This window comes from Apostichopus japonicus, chromosome 7 (assembly GCF_037975245.1).
Source record: "Apostichopus japonicus isolate 1M-3 chromosome 7, ASM3797524v1, whole genome shotgun sequence".
Classification (NCBI taxonomy): domain Eukaryota; kingdom Metazoa; phylum Echinodermata; class Holothuroidea; order Aspidochirotida; family Stichopodidae; genus Apostichopus; species Apostichopus japonicus.
The window spans coordinates 25,422,069-25,438,815 of NC_092567.1; the positions used below are offsets into that span (position 1 = coordinate 25,422,069).

The 16,747-nt window shown below is 37.6% G+C and overlaps 1 protein-coding gene across 3 annotated transcripts; it reads left to right on the plus strand.

The window, feature by feature from the left end:
* The first annotated feature begins 1,666 nt into the window (after positions 1-1,666).
* On the plus strand, positions 1,667-16,317 carry LOC139969881 (nucleosome assembly protein 1-like 1-A). Of its 3 annotated transcripts, none has more exons than XM_071975238.1 (12): positions 1,667-1,817; positions 3,062-3,129; positions 3,796-4,011; positions 4,551-4,692; positions 5,742-5,858; positions 6,945-6,981; positions 8,164-8,306; positions 9,031-9,170; positions 9,536-9,704; positions 10,577-10,696; positions 11,161-11,244; positions 13,438-16,317. In XM_071975238.1, exons 2-12 carry the CDS (start codon positions 3,104-3,106, stop codon positions 13,465-13,467), a joined length of 1,224 nt encoding a protein of 407 aa, XP_071831339.1. In that variant the 5' UTR covers positions 1,667-1,817; positions 3,062-3,103; the 3' UTR covers positions 13,468-16,317. The 3 variants fall into 3 exon arrangements, with proteins under 3 accessions (XP_071831339.1, XP_071831342.1, XP_071831341.1); XM_071975241.1 differs by having other exon boundaries at positions 5,742-5,843; XM_071975240.1 differs by lacking the exon at positions 1,667-1,817 and adding an exon at positions 1,834-1,943.
* Positions 16,318-16,747: the final 430 nt, after the last annotated feature.

A 16,747-nucleotide genomic window follows, 5' to 3' on the forward strand; every position in this document is an offset into this window, starting at 1 on the left:
CGCTGGCTAAATGATCTGTACCAACAAAGTCTTAGGCTTTGAGTACACGTTTTTGTATACTTGTATCCATGGTTAGATTTACCTGAGCATGGACAGAGGGGGGGGGGGGGCGGCGTGGGCCAGATACACATTCTGGACCCTTGTCTGGCCGTGCTGAAGCAACCATATAGCAAAATGTTAAATGAATACAGCGTTTCTGTATGTTGCCGTGTTGGACGAATGTATCGGTAGTAATAATTACCGACTTTGCGATCCGCGTAATAGTTGCCGACTTTCGACGGTCGACGGTCGGTATAATAAGCGACTCCATATTGTTTTCCCTTCCGGGAAACCAAAAAAGGGGAAAAAGGAAATTTGAAAATAGAAGTTCAAAGTAATTGAAGGAACAAATCGAATATGTTGATAGAAAATAGATTATTTTTTATAGAAATCTAGAGATGAAAACGTGATAGAACTGTTATTGTACCGGCCGCATGACTTTAAACAAATTATATTAACTCACTCCGTCACTTCAGGGCACTCGTCAAATCATTGGGTGTATATCAAAATATATCCTATATTTTGTTGGTTATAAACTACGAAGGCTAATACCGTTTTTTCATTGTTTTTAGATAGTTCCGTATGGTTTGTTGGTACACGAGTTGCTTCCTTTCACTGAAATTAAGATACACTATAAAAACTCAGGGCGGGTTAATTCAAAATGGCCCCTTCACTTACTACAAACTTATCGATCTAGGCCCTCTAGAGAGAGATAAAATGACAGTAATATAAATAAGAATTGATATAATTAGGCCTGTATTGCATGACGTCATCGACTTAAAAATAAATATTGGTAAAGGAGCATTTTTTAGGCCTATAAATTACATTGGTGAATATATCAGCGAGTGCAGGTACAGCAGTAGGTAGTATATTTTGAATCACATCAAATCAATACTATGAACGTAGTCGAGAATTTATCATTCAACATCGAAGTGATATAGATTACAACTGAAAACTAGCACGGCTTAGTGTCTTTAGAACAGCAGCGCATATATTACCATAGCGATACCAAACGGTGCGCGAGCTAATTTATGTGGAAATATTTGTAGGCCTAGCGGTAGAATATTAAAAATGCCAATGTGACGTCAATGTAGACGTATTGGTATATTGTAAACCAAGCCCAAAGATTGGCGAGAAACAAGATTAATGACCTTTTGGGGTCACTCTCTCTCTGTGTACATTTGCTTTATTTCGATCCAATGACCCGGGTAAAATAACTTCACTGACTCAATATAAGCTAGGCCTCCAACCGTCCAACGTGACCATCTTAGGACTCATACAGTATGCCTATAGCAGAAACTATCAACAATGAATTATCCTAGTTGTCCATTTATTTTAATCTTTGCCATCTTTCTTTATTATTCATTCATTGTTTTACCTTGGGATATGGTAATAGATCATAGAAAAAATATTTACAGTGATTTCGTTACCAGGCAGATAAAAACATGTTGGATTCTTTAGCTCACAAAAATTGCGGGAAACCGGCCCGCGAAATTTCGTCATAACAACTGATGTCAAATCAATGATGATTGGCCAGCTAAACTGCTTTGTGACCATATTGACCAATCACGAGCAGTTTCAAATACATCTTTACCTAGACTTTTAAAAGCCGTGCGCCCGCTCTTGTTGTTTCTCCACTGTTGCATGCAATACACACATGTAGTGCTGCAGCTGGAACATGCGATTACGGTCTCCAATGCATGAAATAATACAGTAACACAACGTACGTACGTAACCCGTGTTTCTTGCCTGCAGTACATGTGCATGAGATCGAAGAGGTAATTATTCATTCTTTGAAGATTTTAGGTGCACAACATTTACGATTTTTAAAGTGACAGCACACTAAGTATTTATGCTCTCATATTTTCATTAACCGCCCGTACTTGACAACGTTCCGTACCGGTGTAAGTACTATTAATACTAAGTTACTTTCTGTGCATGATCGTCGCAGTACCGATGACGGAGACAAAAAAAAAAAAACTGTTTTACATCTCGCACACTCATTTGTAACGCTAGGCCAAACCTCACAGTCAGTTATGCCTAAGCATGGAATAATTGGCTAAGCCGCAAAAAACTGGTTACTACTTGTCAGCAATGTGAGTGTCACATTACAAAATATAGGCCTAGGCTTATACTAGCACTAAGTTAAAGATACCGATGTGAGTAAACGTGTGTGTTATTGATGAGTTATAGGCTAGGCCTAGCCCCAGTCCTAACGAGTAACGGGTTACCCTACACAGGCTACAACTTACACTTACAGCACACTACAGATACATTGGCCAAGTATAGGCTACTTCGCAATCACTTTCTCGCAAATACTATCATCTATGCAGTAAGATTGCCCTGCAATTGCTTTGTGGTTTCTATGAAAAATCGGTGAATAAATGCACACAATCCTCTAAAAAACTAAAAGTACTGTAGCCTAGCATATGACCAAAGTTAACTTTAGACCCCCATGCTGATGATAGGTGATGCTGATAATCTTAACATGTTAAATGAAAGTTTCAATCAAAATCTGATGCAAGCTTCTACGTTGCCAACCAATGTCCTGATTTCTCAAGTCTACCCAACATCCAGAAATTTCTGAGGCCTTTCATTGTCACAATAATATTCCCTGAGGATTGTAATTGCAGATTAACTGATTGCACGTTGTTTGAAAGATAGTAAAAAATGACAGCACACACACATCAAAACTTTGGATACAAACCACTGCATGACTGAAAGGAAGTTTTCTCTCAGATCCTAACATTGTATACCAATCAAATTTTTTCCCCCACTACCTACCTGACTTGATATTGGAGATGTATATTGTTGTTGCGACCCATATTTTTGCCTGGTAGTGGACAGTATGGAAAAGAAAAGTTGCAAGTAAATTGTAGCTCAATCAACTTGCAATGAAGTATTTCCCAAATTTGATACATCATCACGTCATGTGAATATATTGGCTTTTGATGTAGGCCTAGGCTACGTATATTCATTTTCAAAGCGAAACAAATATTTCCTCTTTTTCTTTTCTCTACAGAATTAATAAAACCAGAGCAGTGCAAGGCGCAAACCGCAGATAATGGCTGATACAGAGAAGAATGTTGGGTAGGTTTGATATGATCGTCCATAGCTGAATTTCCAAGAAGTTTGTATTACCAGTGTCGTACACGGGAGCATACTGTTACGGTATTTTATGAGAAATGAAATACTCAAGATAACTGAGAAAAGTAATAATTCATAGCGTTGGAAACATAGACAGGATACATCTTTGCACACTTGGCATTAATATGAAAAATTGAAACCAAAAATGTGCATCCTGTGTTGATATTGTTGGATAGCCTGCAGTCACCTACACTTAAAAGGTGATTGGGTTTAAGAATTCACACAGCTGATGATTTGTAAACCTCTTCTCTTTTCCCTGTTGGTTTCTTTCTTCTCTCCATCCCTTGTCTACTAATCCTCTTACATCTATCTCTTTGTGTTCACCATGCTCATTAACCTGTCAGTATTCTGTGCGTGTATTTGTCCCGTCTGTTATTGTAATTGTCATTCAGCCTCTGAAGAAGATCCTGCTAGGATCGAAACGTCAGGCCCTCTTACTTTTACACATTCTCTTACACAGGCTCTTTAGTGGAACAGCAGTTTGCTAACAGTTTTGTTTTATTTTGCTTTGTAAACTTGTACATAAATGTTATCATCACTTCATGTTAAAACAAATAAAATGTGTTCTCTTAACCTAGTTAATGTTCTTTTGTCCTCGTCTACAAACAGGGCGGAAAATGCCTCATCTGATGCAGTTATCGACTTAGAAGCAGGGGCTCAAGGAGATGCTAACAGCGAGGAGATGGACACAGTCGATATCAAAGATGAAAAGGAAAAGGCTACATTAGATCTCAAAAAACAAGTTTTACAGAATCCACAAGTGTTAGCCGCATTGCAGGACAGATTAGACAGCCTTGTTGGACAGAGGTCTGGATATATCGATTTGTGAGTCATCAGTGTCTATTTGCATTTAACTTAAAACAGTTTGGTATGTAACTTTGGCATAAAGTGACACCATAGTTGTTTCTGTATTGGATAAAACTTCTAGTTTCACATGTCAAAGTGCTTTTTACAAAATGGCCACGTAGTTACAGAAATTTCAAAGTGTGATGCATCTTTCCATAATATTTTGTGGCACAAAACCTGACAAAACATTCCCAGAGCATCAAATTTTAGGTACATGCTTGTGAAAAAGGAAAGTTCATAAACTTGAAAGAAATAATATAAAGCTATGCAAAATTATGCACTACACTCTGTGTAGATATTTCTGTGAAGTAAAAGCACAATGTAAAACTGATGCAAAATTATAAACATTTGAATCTTTGTGATCTGGAAATCATAATGATCTGAGGATTAATTCCTTTGCTATGTTCAGATTAGTAATAAATGCCGGCTGGAGTCGGTGGGTGTAATTTTAGTTTAAATATTACCAGCAAAACTTCCACTTCAGACATTATTTGGTTTTGTTGTTTTTCTATTGCAAGCTTGCCACCTGCAGTTAAGAGAAGAATTAAGGCGCTGAAAAACTATCAAGTCAAACAGATACAATTGGAAGCCAAATTTTACGAAGAGGTGCATCAGCTGGAGTGCAAATATGCCAAACTGTACGAGGAATGCTATGATAAGGTGAGTTCACAAAACAAAAGCTCAAACTGTATGAGGAATGCTATGACAAGGTGAGTTCACAAAACAGAAGCTCAAAGTGTATGAGGAATGCTATTACAAGGTGAGTTTATAAAACAGAAGGCCAAACTGTACGAGGAATGCTATGACAAGGTGAGTTCACAAAACAGAAGCTCAAACTGTATGAGGAATGCTATGACAAGGTGAATTCACAACAGAAGCTCAAACGGTACGAGGAATGCTATGACAAGATGAGTTAAAAAACAGAAGCTTAAACTGTATGAGGAATGCTATGTCAAGGTGAGTTCACAAAACAGAAGCTCAACTAAGTTTAGATTTCCTTCAGAAAATTGAAAATAAAAAGGACATGAGGAGTGACTCGGAGGTGTTGTCTTTTCTGATGGAGTGTGACATATGAATGTCGCAGAAAGAATGTTCAAGTTGGTTTTGGGAGTTTTCAAATAGAATTGATAGTGACAGAATATTCTGGAAGGATGCTATAAAGATGTTTTTCAGTTGAAGTAGTAGACCAATCGATTTGATTTCCTCTAACCTTCCAAGTGAGCTGTCGAGACCTCTTTGCCGAAGTTGCTTATCAGAAGATGCAGAGCTAATTTGTAACCAGTTTAACTAAGGATGAAAATCAATTTCTTTTAATAAAACCTCAGAAGTGGCAGTGATGGGAGTGCGAAAGGAATACGTAATGTGACTCTGTTTCAAGGACACAAAGCAATTGTTGATGGTTTGGAGCAGAGATGAATATTAAGATCTAAACACAAGACTGCTTGAAAATACAGCTACGAGACCTTAGCACTGAGGAATCACACACCATATCTTAATTTAATATGCATATCATGGAATGAAAATTCACAAGATCATAGCATGATATTACATAACTTATTGCTGTACAAAATTGCTTGTTAAAACATTTTGTTGGGTTACTAGCAAATTTATGTTTTCATTTGTGTCATGTCATAATCAGTTTATTAAACAAGGTTGTACATCATGGTCTTCTATAGTCAAAATGTGTTCTGTTGTTTTATTGTCGACAGAGAAAAGATGTTGTAACCGGGTCAGTAGAACCAACAGATTCAGATTGTGAGTGGGAGAGCAGCGATGATGAGGACGAAGATGGAGATGGCGAAGGAAAAGAGGTGAAAGCTCTTGCTGTAAGTACAGCAAGTATTGTACTTATCTCAAAGCAGCATTTTGCGTTTGGTCGCCGTTTTCTACTTTTTTGACATGTACATCAAGTTTTTTACATATATCAATCACAAAACAGCAAATTAAGATATTAGCCAAGCTTTTCCCTGCCAACAATATAATTGGCGAGTAATTAAGAATATTTGCAGATAATGAGAAAAGTGTCCACGACAAATTCCACATTTAAAATTAATCGCATACAGTTCCCCCAAACCCACTAGTTTGAATTCAACCAATCAGAGATGCAGGTTTAGTTTTGAGCCGTTGCTAAAAGTAGATTCAAAACTTTGCGTTGGTACAACCAGGGAGTTGTTATGGAACTCCCTGGTACACCTGTTATATAGACTGTACACAAATCAAGCTGGTGTTGTATTACGAATTGGTCAATAACGTTCGTAGTGTTTAAATATTCATATCATGGGCAAGGTTTATTGGGATCCCAAACGGAAAATATCTTGGAGAAAAACAAAGTTGCAAGTTGCAAATTTTTCGACTTTTATGCCACCATTTGAAGTAAGATTTAAATAGATATGCTAGTTATGTATGTCGTTATGACATAGTGGGGTCAGTGAGGTTGAGAAAAATCATAGAAAAGGATGCAAAATGCTGCTTTAAAGACTGACCCACAATTAGACAATTAGATACTGCTGGTTAAAAAGAAGCAGTCTCTAAGACTTTATGCCCCCCAGGAACCCCCTGTGGATGTCAGAGTTGTCCACGAACCTTCAACTTTTCGAGCTAAGATCTGAGTCATTATTATACTATAATTCGCATAGCAGTGCTTCGTAAAAGATCAAGTGTCTGTTTCTGTTTCATAATTCAGGTATTTAACACATGTTAGAAACAGATGACCCTTATTGTTCAATATTGATTCATCCTGCAGTAGCTGAGCTGGTTTTTGCTACAGCTTTTCTTTATGGAATGGTGCCAAAAGAAAGTCTCAGATTTGCATTCTGTAGAGAGCAGTTCATTTACCCTGGTCATTAACAGATGTATTTTGAGTTTTCACAGAATTTAACCGTTACTTCTTGTTTCAATATTTCAATACGTAGGAGGAAGTGAAGAGTAAGATTACCTTCGTAGACAACGGTAAGTTATGGTTTTGAACGTTACTTAATATCCCTCTCTGCATGTGCAGTGATATGGCTGTGGTGATATACTGCTACTTCATAGTCCATGTGTAATAGTTTTAAGCAGGAACTGGAAGTCCCTTACACAACTCCCTCAGACAACTCCCTTGGGCATCTCCCTTAATACAACTCCCCTAGGCTACCTATTGATGTTTCTAATTGGTCAACTCCCTTAGGCTTTCTATTGATGTTTCTAATTGGTCAACTCCCTTTGGCATTTTCATAAACAGTGCTGTTTTGTTTTGGTTGTTTGCTCTTTTGCACATCTTTCCCCTGTTTGGTATATTTGCTCGAGTTTTCCTTTCCTCATATTTACTTTTGAGTAATGTACGCATGACTATGTAATGTATGCAGTAATGTATAAGTAATGAGTAATGTATGAGTAAAGTATGCATGATTTGACAGATGTTAAGTCCTTCTCTGTTTGGTTTCTATGTCTGTTTGATCCAGTGTTTAACACTCCGCCTCCCAACATGTCCCTTCCCCACCCTTCCCCACTCTTCCCCACCCTCACCCCCACCCTCACCCTTCTATCTGTTTGAAATTTGATGTTGGGATGTTGTGCTGTTGCTTTGTGGGGTCATCACCAATTGAGACCATTATTCGTCAATGCCCAAAATTTGCTTCACAATTGCAAAGATGTATGCAGCAGCTTTTGTACAACTGAATTAAGTGTGCTTTGTTATTTAACAATAACAATATTATTAAAATGTAGGCACAAATTTATCTCTTCATTAAGGCTGGTCTCCCATCACTTTACCAGAAGTGAATATAATTTCATTCAGGTCCTTGAACGTAAAGTTTCTTAATTTCGACCAATTTGAAGCTGCCCTTGAACTAGTCCAACCACCAAAATTGTCATAAGAAGTCTTTAAAATTTTTTAAAAACTGTCTTCATATCAAGCTAAAGCATCAAATTATAATCTACCACCCTAAGACTCTAACGATATTGGCGGCATATATGTATTGTGACTGGCAAAGCAATCTAGCGATTATAAATGTCAGCACAGAATCAATCCTGGTTTTAACTTCTAGTGCTGCTGCTTAGCCATTTTATAGTGCAGAGCGCTGGGATGTTAGTCTAGTTCAGACTTTCAAGGCTAGTTTGATCCATACCCCTCTTTTTCCTCCCCCTCCAAAGATAACAAGAATGGTATACCAGAGTTTTGGTTGACGATATTCAAGAATGTGGACATACTTGCAGAGATGATACAAGATCACGATGAGCCAATCTTAAAACATCTGGAAGATATCAAAGTGATCTTCCAAGAGGGATCAGAGATGGTGAGTTTCGTATCGGTGCTTTTGAAAGTAATAAACAGATGGCTCAAATATATACCTCTTTCTTCTGTTCTTTGAATTGCTTTTTCCGTAGCAGTTTGCCTAAATCTGGTAGTAATCTGGTGCTCGGTGATTTTGATGTGTTCCCATAGCGTTGCATACTGTTGTATGAACATATGTAGCTGCACAGATGGACTCTGAAGCAAGTGGAGTTGAACGTCAATGTGATAACCACTTTATCGAAGGCACTTTTATTCCACAATGCCTCAACGAAAATGGTCAAACTTTATACATGGGAAGAAGAATATGTGAATGTTGTATCCTGTGGGCGATTCATACATGATGTCACCTATTTTAGTAGAATTAAACAGTAGAAATGCAACACATTCCCAAAGTTCTGGAAATTTTTCCTTGCTTTGACTGTTCTGACTTGAGACCTTTACAAGTATGTGTCATTCTGGCAAACTGATTAAGCATCTGGGCGGTGAAATTACATGGTTGACACTATAAACCACAGAGCAGAGATTGTCTTTATCCTTTGACCGTAAAAGAAGATAATTTGTCACCTTACCATCACAAAGTTATCCTATTATTGTACCATACTTGAGAAATGAAACCATAATCACAAGATTCATAACCCATTCAAAATGGACCATTTTCAAATCTACTCGAAACTAAACCGCCTTCTAAAGACAACTTGTCTCTGATATCTCTTCTTCTTCTTCAGGGATTCACATTGGATTTTTACTTCACACCAAACGAGTTTTTCAACAACAAAGTTTTAACAAAGAGGTACGAGATGAAATCAGAACCAGACGAGGGAGACCCGTTTAGCTTTGAAGGACCAGAAATTGTTGGAGCAAAAGGGTAAGTTTGAGTAGCCAGGGTTGGTAAGGTGTGGCCCAGTTAATTTTTCACTCCTTATATCTGGCCCATTTATTCAAAAAGGTTGCCCACCCCTGCTCTAGATTATTCCCTGAAGTCTATTTTTAGGATAATTCCTTTAACTTGTTCCATTTCTAGTAATGTTGACAGATTTAAAATATTGTGTAAAAGTATGAGGGCCTGATGTTTCAATCCTAGCAGGATCTTCAAAGGCTGAAATCCTTCAGCCTTTTAAAAAGATCCTGCTAGGATCAAAATGTCAGGCCAACTTACTGTTACACATTCTCTTACACAGGCTCTTCAGTGGATAGGCAGTTCGCTAACAGTCTTGTTTGATTTTTATTTAGATGTAAAATAGATTGGAAGAAAGGCAAAGATGTAACCGTGAAAATTGTCAAGAAGAAACAGAAGCACAAAGGTAGAGGTACAACCAGGCAAGTCACCAAGACAGTCACCAACGACTCCTTCTTCAATTTCTTCAAGCCACCAGAAATTCCTGAAGACGAGGCCGATCTGGTAAGTTTTGTCCCATTGTGATAGCATAGTTATTTTATAGTCTGTCTTACAAAGTTCTGTTAAGGTGTATTAGAGTTCTGGTCTGCCAGCTATGTGGTTCGACCCAACAGTGAGGCATGAAAATGTTTTGATCGGTTGGAACAGTTAGCTTCAGCTTTCAGAGCTTGCCAACGGAGATGATTAGGTTATTTCTTAAAGGTAACCCCTTGGTCCAAGTTAAGCTTTCATCCATTCTGAGGGTTTGCGGTCTGGTGAGTTGTGGCTCTGTACTCCTTGAAGATACTGGTTCATGGGCTTGGCTCGTAGTATGAGAGATTGTCTATGTATGTCTCTCAGGGCTCTTGGCTCGTAGTATGAGAGATTGTCTACTGTATGTCTCTCAGGGCTCGAGAGGTGCCAGAGAGTAGACTAGGTGTCAGAGTAGACTAGGTGTTAGAGAGGGTACAGTAGGTGCCAGAGAGTGGACTAGGTGTCAGACAGTGGACTAGGTGTTAGAGAGGGTACAGTAGGTGCTAGAGAGTGGACTAGGTGCGAGAGAGTAGACTAGGTGCCAGAGAGTGGACTAGGTGTCAGAGAGGGAGCAGTAGGTGTCTGGGTGGATACATTAAATGACATAGTGAGGAAGTCATTTAGTTAATCTACTAAATGTAACATGTGAGAGAGGGTACAGTAGGTGCCAGAGAGTGGACAAGGTGTCAGAGTGTACTAGGTGCCAGAGAGTGGACTAGGTGTCAGAGAGTGGACTTAGTGTCAGGGTGGATTTATTGAATGACAGAGTGAGTGAGTCATTTAGTTAATCTACTAATCGTAAAATGTTCAGTAACTTATATATTTATATTACTTTGACGAATGGATATTTATCTTTCTTGCAGGATGATGAAACCGAAGCACTACTGAGTGCAGACTTTGAAATTGGTCACATGATTCGGGAAAGAATAGTACCGAGGGCAGTGTTGTACTTCACAGGAGAGGCCATCGAAGATGACGATGAGGTATGTTGATTTCATTTTTCTCTTGTACTGAAATAGACTAAGCAGTTAGTTATGTGTTCACATGAACTCCATATTGAACAGTATTGTATTTGTAATTAGACTGTAAACACATTGATAAGAGATGCAAAGGTTATTAATCAGATCAGTTTTAAACTCTCAGCTGACATTCAAGATATCAAAAGAATGCGTGTTGTTCAGAAATTTGAATGATTTCCGTTTCTTTACCGATTCCCAAATAATCTAGCCGATTGTCTGGTTATTTAACCGATTATCGGTAAATACAATTTTTGCACATGAGATTTGGAGATCCCACCATGAGGATATCAGGCAGATAAGGTCATGATCCTCACAGCATAATCGTGACCGTTAAAATTTATGAAATTGGAAAACGTAGAAATTGTGGCTGTCATTTCTAAATGAATCTTAAATCTCTATTTTTCCTTTCCTTACCGTCTCCATCCCAGTATGAAGAGGAAGGCGAAGAAGAAGAGGGTGAAGGAGAAGATGATGAGGATGAAGAGAATGATCCAGATTTTGACCCATCCAAGGTGAGATGTGACAGCTAAGAGGGTGCAGCAACCTTGTAGTTGCCAAGGCAACAGGTTGATCGGATTTGTTAATTCGAACATGTGTTGAAAACTTACGTTAAGAAAGAAACTTCCAGTTGTGCATCATTTAAAAGCACTCTGAATACAGACACGTTATGATGTATGTGGCTTTTATGTTTGCTTTGTGAGACATTTATCAGTTGGGGGGGGGGGCATTGGTATGAATTTCAAGGAGACTGTTTTGGGCTTTTTTTCTATTTTAAATGTTTCTCGATGGTCTCACAGACTTGACATTTGGCAAGGTTCACTCAATTTGACGATGACCTGCGAAATGTACACAAAATGGCCAACTGGCTTTAGTTGCAGTAGTACTGCAAGACCAACGTAAATTTCATTGCATAAATTTGCTATTCTTTTGAAAAACGTGTGTTTTTGGAGACTTTTGGTACATTGGTGACTTTACATTGGTGACTTTACATTCGGTTCATCTGTGTTGTGTATCAGGGCTTGTACTAGCTAATGGAACTCATACTACCTGCTTTAATGCCCTTAAAAATCGCTGTTACCAACGGCAACAAGTGCCATGCCCCTTTGCTAAATTTGTGGTAGTTGCTCTCAAACTTAGTTGATCAATCAACTTGGAAAGAAAAAAAAAGAGCTAAAAATTGTCTCCAGTGATATTTGTATCAGAAACTGCTACTAATGTAAAGATATAGAGGTGTGGATTTACCAACGATCTCAAGAATTGATTCTATTTCGGTGATTTCTCTCAACTTAGCAAAAAAAAAAACATCTTTGAAAATTTCCTGGATGTGCTTTTGAAAGTTGAAAATTGCCAAATTGGAGTGGTGCACTGCCCATTACAAGGAAAATCGAAGACAAATTAATATATTCCCCTCATTCTTAGATTTGAGCCCTGGTGGGCATGTTTTTTACAAAGCTTAAGTCAGGGTTAGAGATAGGGATTTTTGTGTTCTGCTGCACCAGAGAGAATTGTACACACTTGATTTTTTAGTTGTCTGTTTGTGAAAACAATGTAAATGTTGTCTATTAAAGTAACAACAAATTTCTACTGAATGTTTGTTTTCTCTGTTTCTTGATCAAGATGAATCTGTGTTGTTTGTTTCATATATGGAGAATGACTTTATTGATGTCATTGAGTGTAACAGGTTTAAAGTAAAATCATAAAATAGTGACAGTTCTTTGTAAACAAACAGCTGTATGTCTTCGCATTTATTTGTAGCATTTTACCAATTTTACATTGCATTTTTGCTATTTGCAGAAATGATGCAAAAGTGATGCTCTGAACCTAGTGAAAGTTGTTATCAGTTTATTTGTGTGAACTTGGTTGACCTGTTGTTGTCAGTTGAGTCCATGTTTTGGATATATTTAGGTGCATTTTCTGGTCACATCTCAATTTTGAGTAGGACACAGCATTGTTGGTATATAGAAGTAACAGAACCATTCAGTTACTATTGCTAACATTACCATATATTAAGTTGAATTGTGTATGCTTTAGGAAAAATGATATTTCTATGTTCTGATTAATGTCTTTATATGTGATATGAATTCTGGTGAATTGATTAACAAATTCTGTTATGATTATGGAATGCTTCTTAGGATGACTGTCCTGTACCTGTTCAATCTGGCTTTATTCTTATCAGGATATAAAATATGATAAGAATAATATTCATTCAAGTCTCTGAATCTTGGAGAAATATTAACCCTGGTAACATAGAACGTTGGATTATGCTTAAACTAGTAAAGTACCCAAAAAATTCTTCCCTTTTTATCCTTACTAACCTCACCCCCCTTCCACCTACACCCACACCACCCCCCCCATATCTAGCCCCAAGGTTACAACTGGATTTACCAGAACTAACGGTACATAATGCATTGTGATATTGTATGGAACCTTAAATGTGTTTTCGTGTTCCTGCTTGTTCATTTCCCCAACACTCTGCCTCTGTGTACCCATTCTTTACCCCCAGCTGGTGCCCTAGGTCCACCGAACTGTTCATTTAAACCCTTACTTGTACTTGTACAAAATGGATTTATTGGAGTACAATGATGCATCTGGTTAGTACCTGTCATTACTCTCCATTTACCTTGTTCATGTACCTCCATTTACCCATTCATGTACCTCTGATTACCTCATCCACTCCCTTTTTCGTTTGAATTGTTTTGTAACAGGAGAAGCCCCCAGAGTGTAAGTCGCAGTGATCTATCTTCCACGTATGTTGCAACATCATCGTTAAGTCACCTCAACAACAACAACATCTACTCATGGCTCTTGTAGGAGGATCTGGCGATCCAACCCGTCCTATTCAATCTTTTCCTATTTTATTTGTTCTGGGGGTTATAAATGTTACGAGGATTGATTTCATTCCTGTGGTGGTCCATAATGACTGCAAGCTATCCCAACAGAGTTGAAGGCTGCTCAAGTAAGAGGCATTTGAATATTTAGTAGCTCTAGGCCCTGCAATATGAATATTTATGAGAAAATGCAGCCAGTTGGGACAATTTCCTAATGCTAATTCCTCTCTAAACTGTACTCCAATATAATGCTCTCAAAGCACTGGTATTGACAGTACAAACAGTTCCTAACCTTAATCTGATAGAAACATGATATTCATACTGCTGTTACTGACAATACGAGTGCTCTGAAGCGGGACATGACACTACAGTATAGAAAATATTGTCCCAACTGGGTGAGAAATTGACATCCCTTGTTTGTTGTGAACTTCAAAGGTTTCATGGGTAACTGTTAGACTGGCAAGGTAAAACCATCGTTCATTCCTGGTGTATTGGAGTTTCTTGTATGTGGAGGTGGGTGGGGGCGGGGGGTTGGGAGGTGGGTGTGGGTAGAAAAGATAGGCATATAAGAGTAATCAGCAGTTGATGATCATTTGCACAAATGAAATTTGTAAACTTAATAACATAATATACTAATTTTAAAAGTCGTAAAATAACTAATTTGGTAAAGCCTTCAGTAAAGTACATAACAAAAACCACTCCACGAATTATTCATTATTAATGTTTGTGAGGGAAAACCTGTTAGTAAGTTGTTTTCTAATTTAAGTTGACTTTTGTCTTGCATTTAAGAGGATGAAGAAACTCCATTCTTCCTTTTCGAGAATTGGATTTGCTTCTTAAATGATAACATAACCATAGGTAATAGGCTGACGACAGCCTTGTACGTAGCAAGATGTCACATAGAGATGAATTGGTCTTCATGTTTGAGTAGTTGTGATTGTATGTATTCAGTGTTTCCAAATGTTAGGTCTGTATAAAGTGTTTAGTCAAAAGATATTTTGGTAAATTGGCAGTTTTATAATACACACCTGTGAGTACATAGCTTAAAAGAGGTCCACAAGCCACCACTTTAATGTATAACCTGAATGTTGGAAGCCACATTTCCCCCCTTTGATAGAGAAAAATGGCTTAACATACAATGTTAAGTTTCTTATCATGCATGTAATGTTTTAATGAGTTTTTTTACCTTTTGTTGGTTACACGAGTATCTCTTCAGATGTGGAAATGTTGATTTGGTTTATACATCTTCACCTAATCCCCTTTTACCTAGCTCTACAAATATGTTAGTTTTTGTAGAAAAAAATGGCATAGCGTAAGTTGCAAACAAGAATGGTTGCCAAGTCTGGATTTGCATAAAAGTGTTTTGACAGTATGCAGGTTGATGGCATTTTATGGGAGTGAAAAATGTACAAACTTCAGAACAATCATACCAAACATTGAATAACAAACTGGCCATTTTGTTTTTAATAAATTCGTAAATATTATTGGACAATTATATAGAATGACCTACTTAGAAATGTATTATTCTGTTGTATTACCTTTACAAAGGAGTTTGTTAGCAAATTCATAAATATTCATTTTTCATAGGTGTATGAATGGGGCAATGAAGTAACCTGTTTAATATGCATGAGCATTACCGTAATTTGCATAAATCAGGGGCATTGTGATAGGTGGTGTGTGATATATCTTGTTGAGAACAGTTTAATGCCTGTGATGCCAACAACAGACAAAAGGATTTCTCTTTTTTTTTGTTTTGTTTTTTGTATCTTCGTTAATTGGGATATGTTGAATAATACTATTGTTTGGTTTTATTTATTGTTGCTGATGGCATTTTTCCATCAGAAATGTACTTTTAGGTGAAGGATATGTTTGAACTCTGAACCAATTCAGTTTCCCAACTGTGACATACCTGGGAATAAAGGTTACAGGGGATAACTAGGGGAGGGAGGGGAAAGGGGGGGGGTCATGCAAGAGTCCCAGAATTCAGAAGGTATGTTGTTTTGAATGATGTCATAGAGTAGATTCTCTTCTAATATCAGTTGAAGGAAGCACTTTAATAAGTAGAGAAATGTTGAAGTTAGAAATGAATTTAGAGTATCTTAAATTGAATGATTACTGTTAATCATCTGTGATGGACTTTGTACATGCTCAAGACTTATCATAAAAAACGAGATAGAAATACAGTCAATATGGCATGAAAACAGAAAAGATGGCGATTTTCCAAATATGGTCATTCTGGTTTAATATTTGTTGACAGTTTCTTAAGTTTTGCTTACGACCTCAGCTTAGACCAAGATCAGGAGGAGTATTATGTTAAGAGGTATACTAAGTTATGTATTCGTTGGATTCTGAATATGTTGCAGAACTCTCAAAGAGTTTAACATTGAAGAAGATAAACCAAACATAAAAAGAACCAATCTGTTATAGTTTGAAAACTAAACACGAAAGCTATCTCCGCAGGAAGTCGGCTTATTTATAGATTTTTGGTACATTTTTAGTAGTTTTTGTTTCGTTGTCCATTTCATAACATTTCTCTTTGATTTCAAAATCTTTTTAATCTTAGAAAAGTTAATGAATGCATTGAAAAATTATCTTAGAATTTCTTTAACTTTCACTGCTTAGATTTGTACTTCCGTTTAGGTCTTAAAACTAAACCAAACAAAAACAAACTCATGAAACCTGACGAGATGGTTGAATGTAACTCTGTCCTTGTTGTTCTATATATTTCTTCAGACCTCATAAAAAAATTGAAAGCTATGTCAACGTTTCTTGTCTTCTATTCTGTTACGCCTTGACGCTTATTATAGGTGGGTTTGATAAAATGCTTCCCCTCCTCCCCCACGCCCTGAAGCGTATCATACGTGGGGTTGACGAAATGCTTCTCTCCTTCCTACCCCCCCCCCCTACGTAGTCCTCTGAAAAAGTGGTATTTTAGTCCAGTGCAAAGACACAAATTTCGACGGTGACATGACTAGAGGAGCCGGTACCCTCTGCATGTTTACCTAACCCTTCTAAATCATGTTCCTCAAAGAGGGAGGGATAATCCCCTCATTTAGATCACCCCCCTCCTTCCACAGATGGAGAAGGACGAGGAGAAAGAGAAGTTGTATTCAAAGATTAAGGAGTGGTAATTATGTGAGTAACCAAACGTTTAGTAGTGTTGGAGTGAAATACTTGGGTAAACATG

Coding starts and splice junctions, on each gene's coding strand:
- LOC139969881 (XM_071975238.1), top strand. CDS start 3,104: ATGGCTGATACAGAGAAGAATGTTGG. Junction 9,171..9,535: donor GAAATTGTTGGAGCAAAAGG/GTAAGTTTGAGT, acceptor ATTTTTATTTAG/ATGTAAAATAGATTGGAAGA. Junction 10,697..11,160: donor CCATCGAAGATGACGATGAG/GTATGTTGATTT, acceptor TCTCCATCCCAG/TATGAAGAGGAAGGCGAAGA.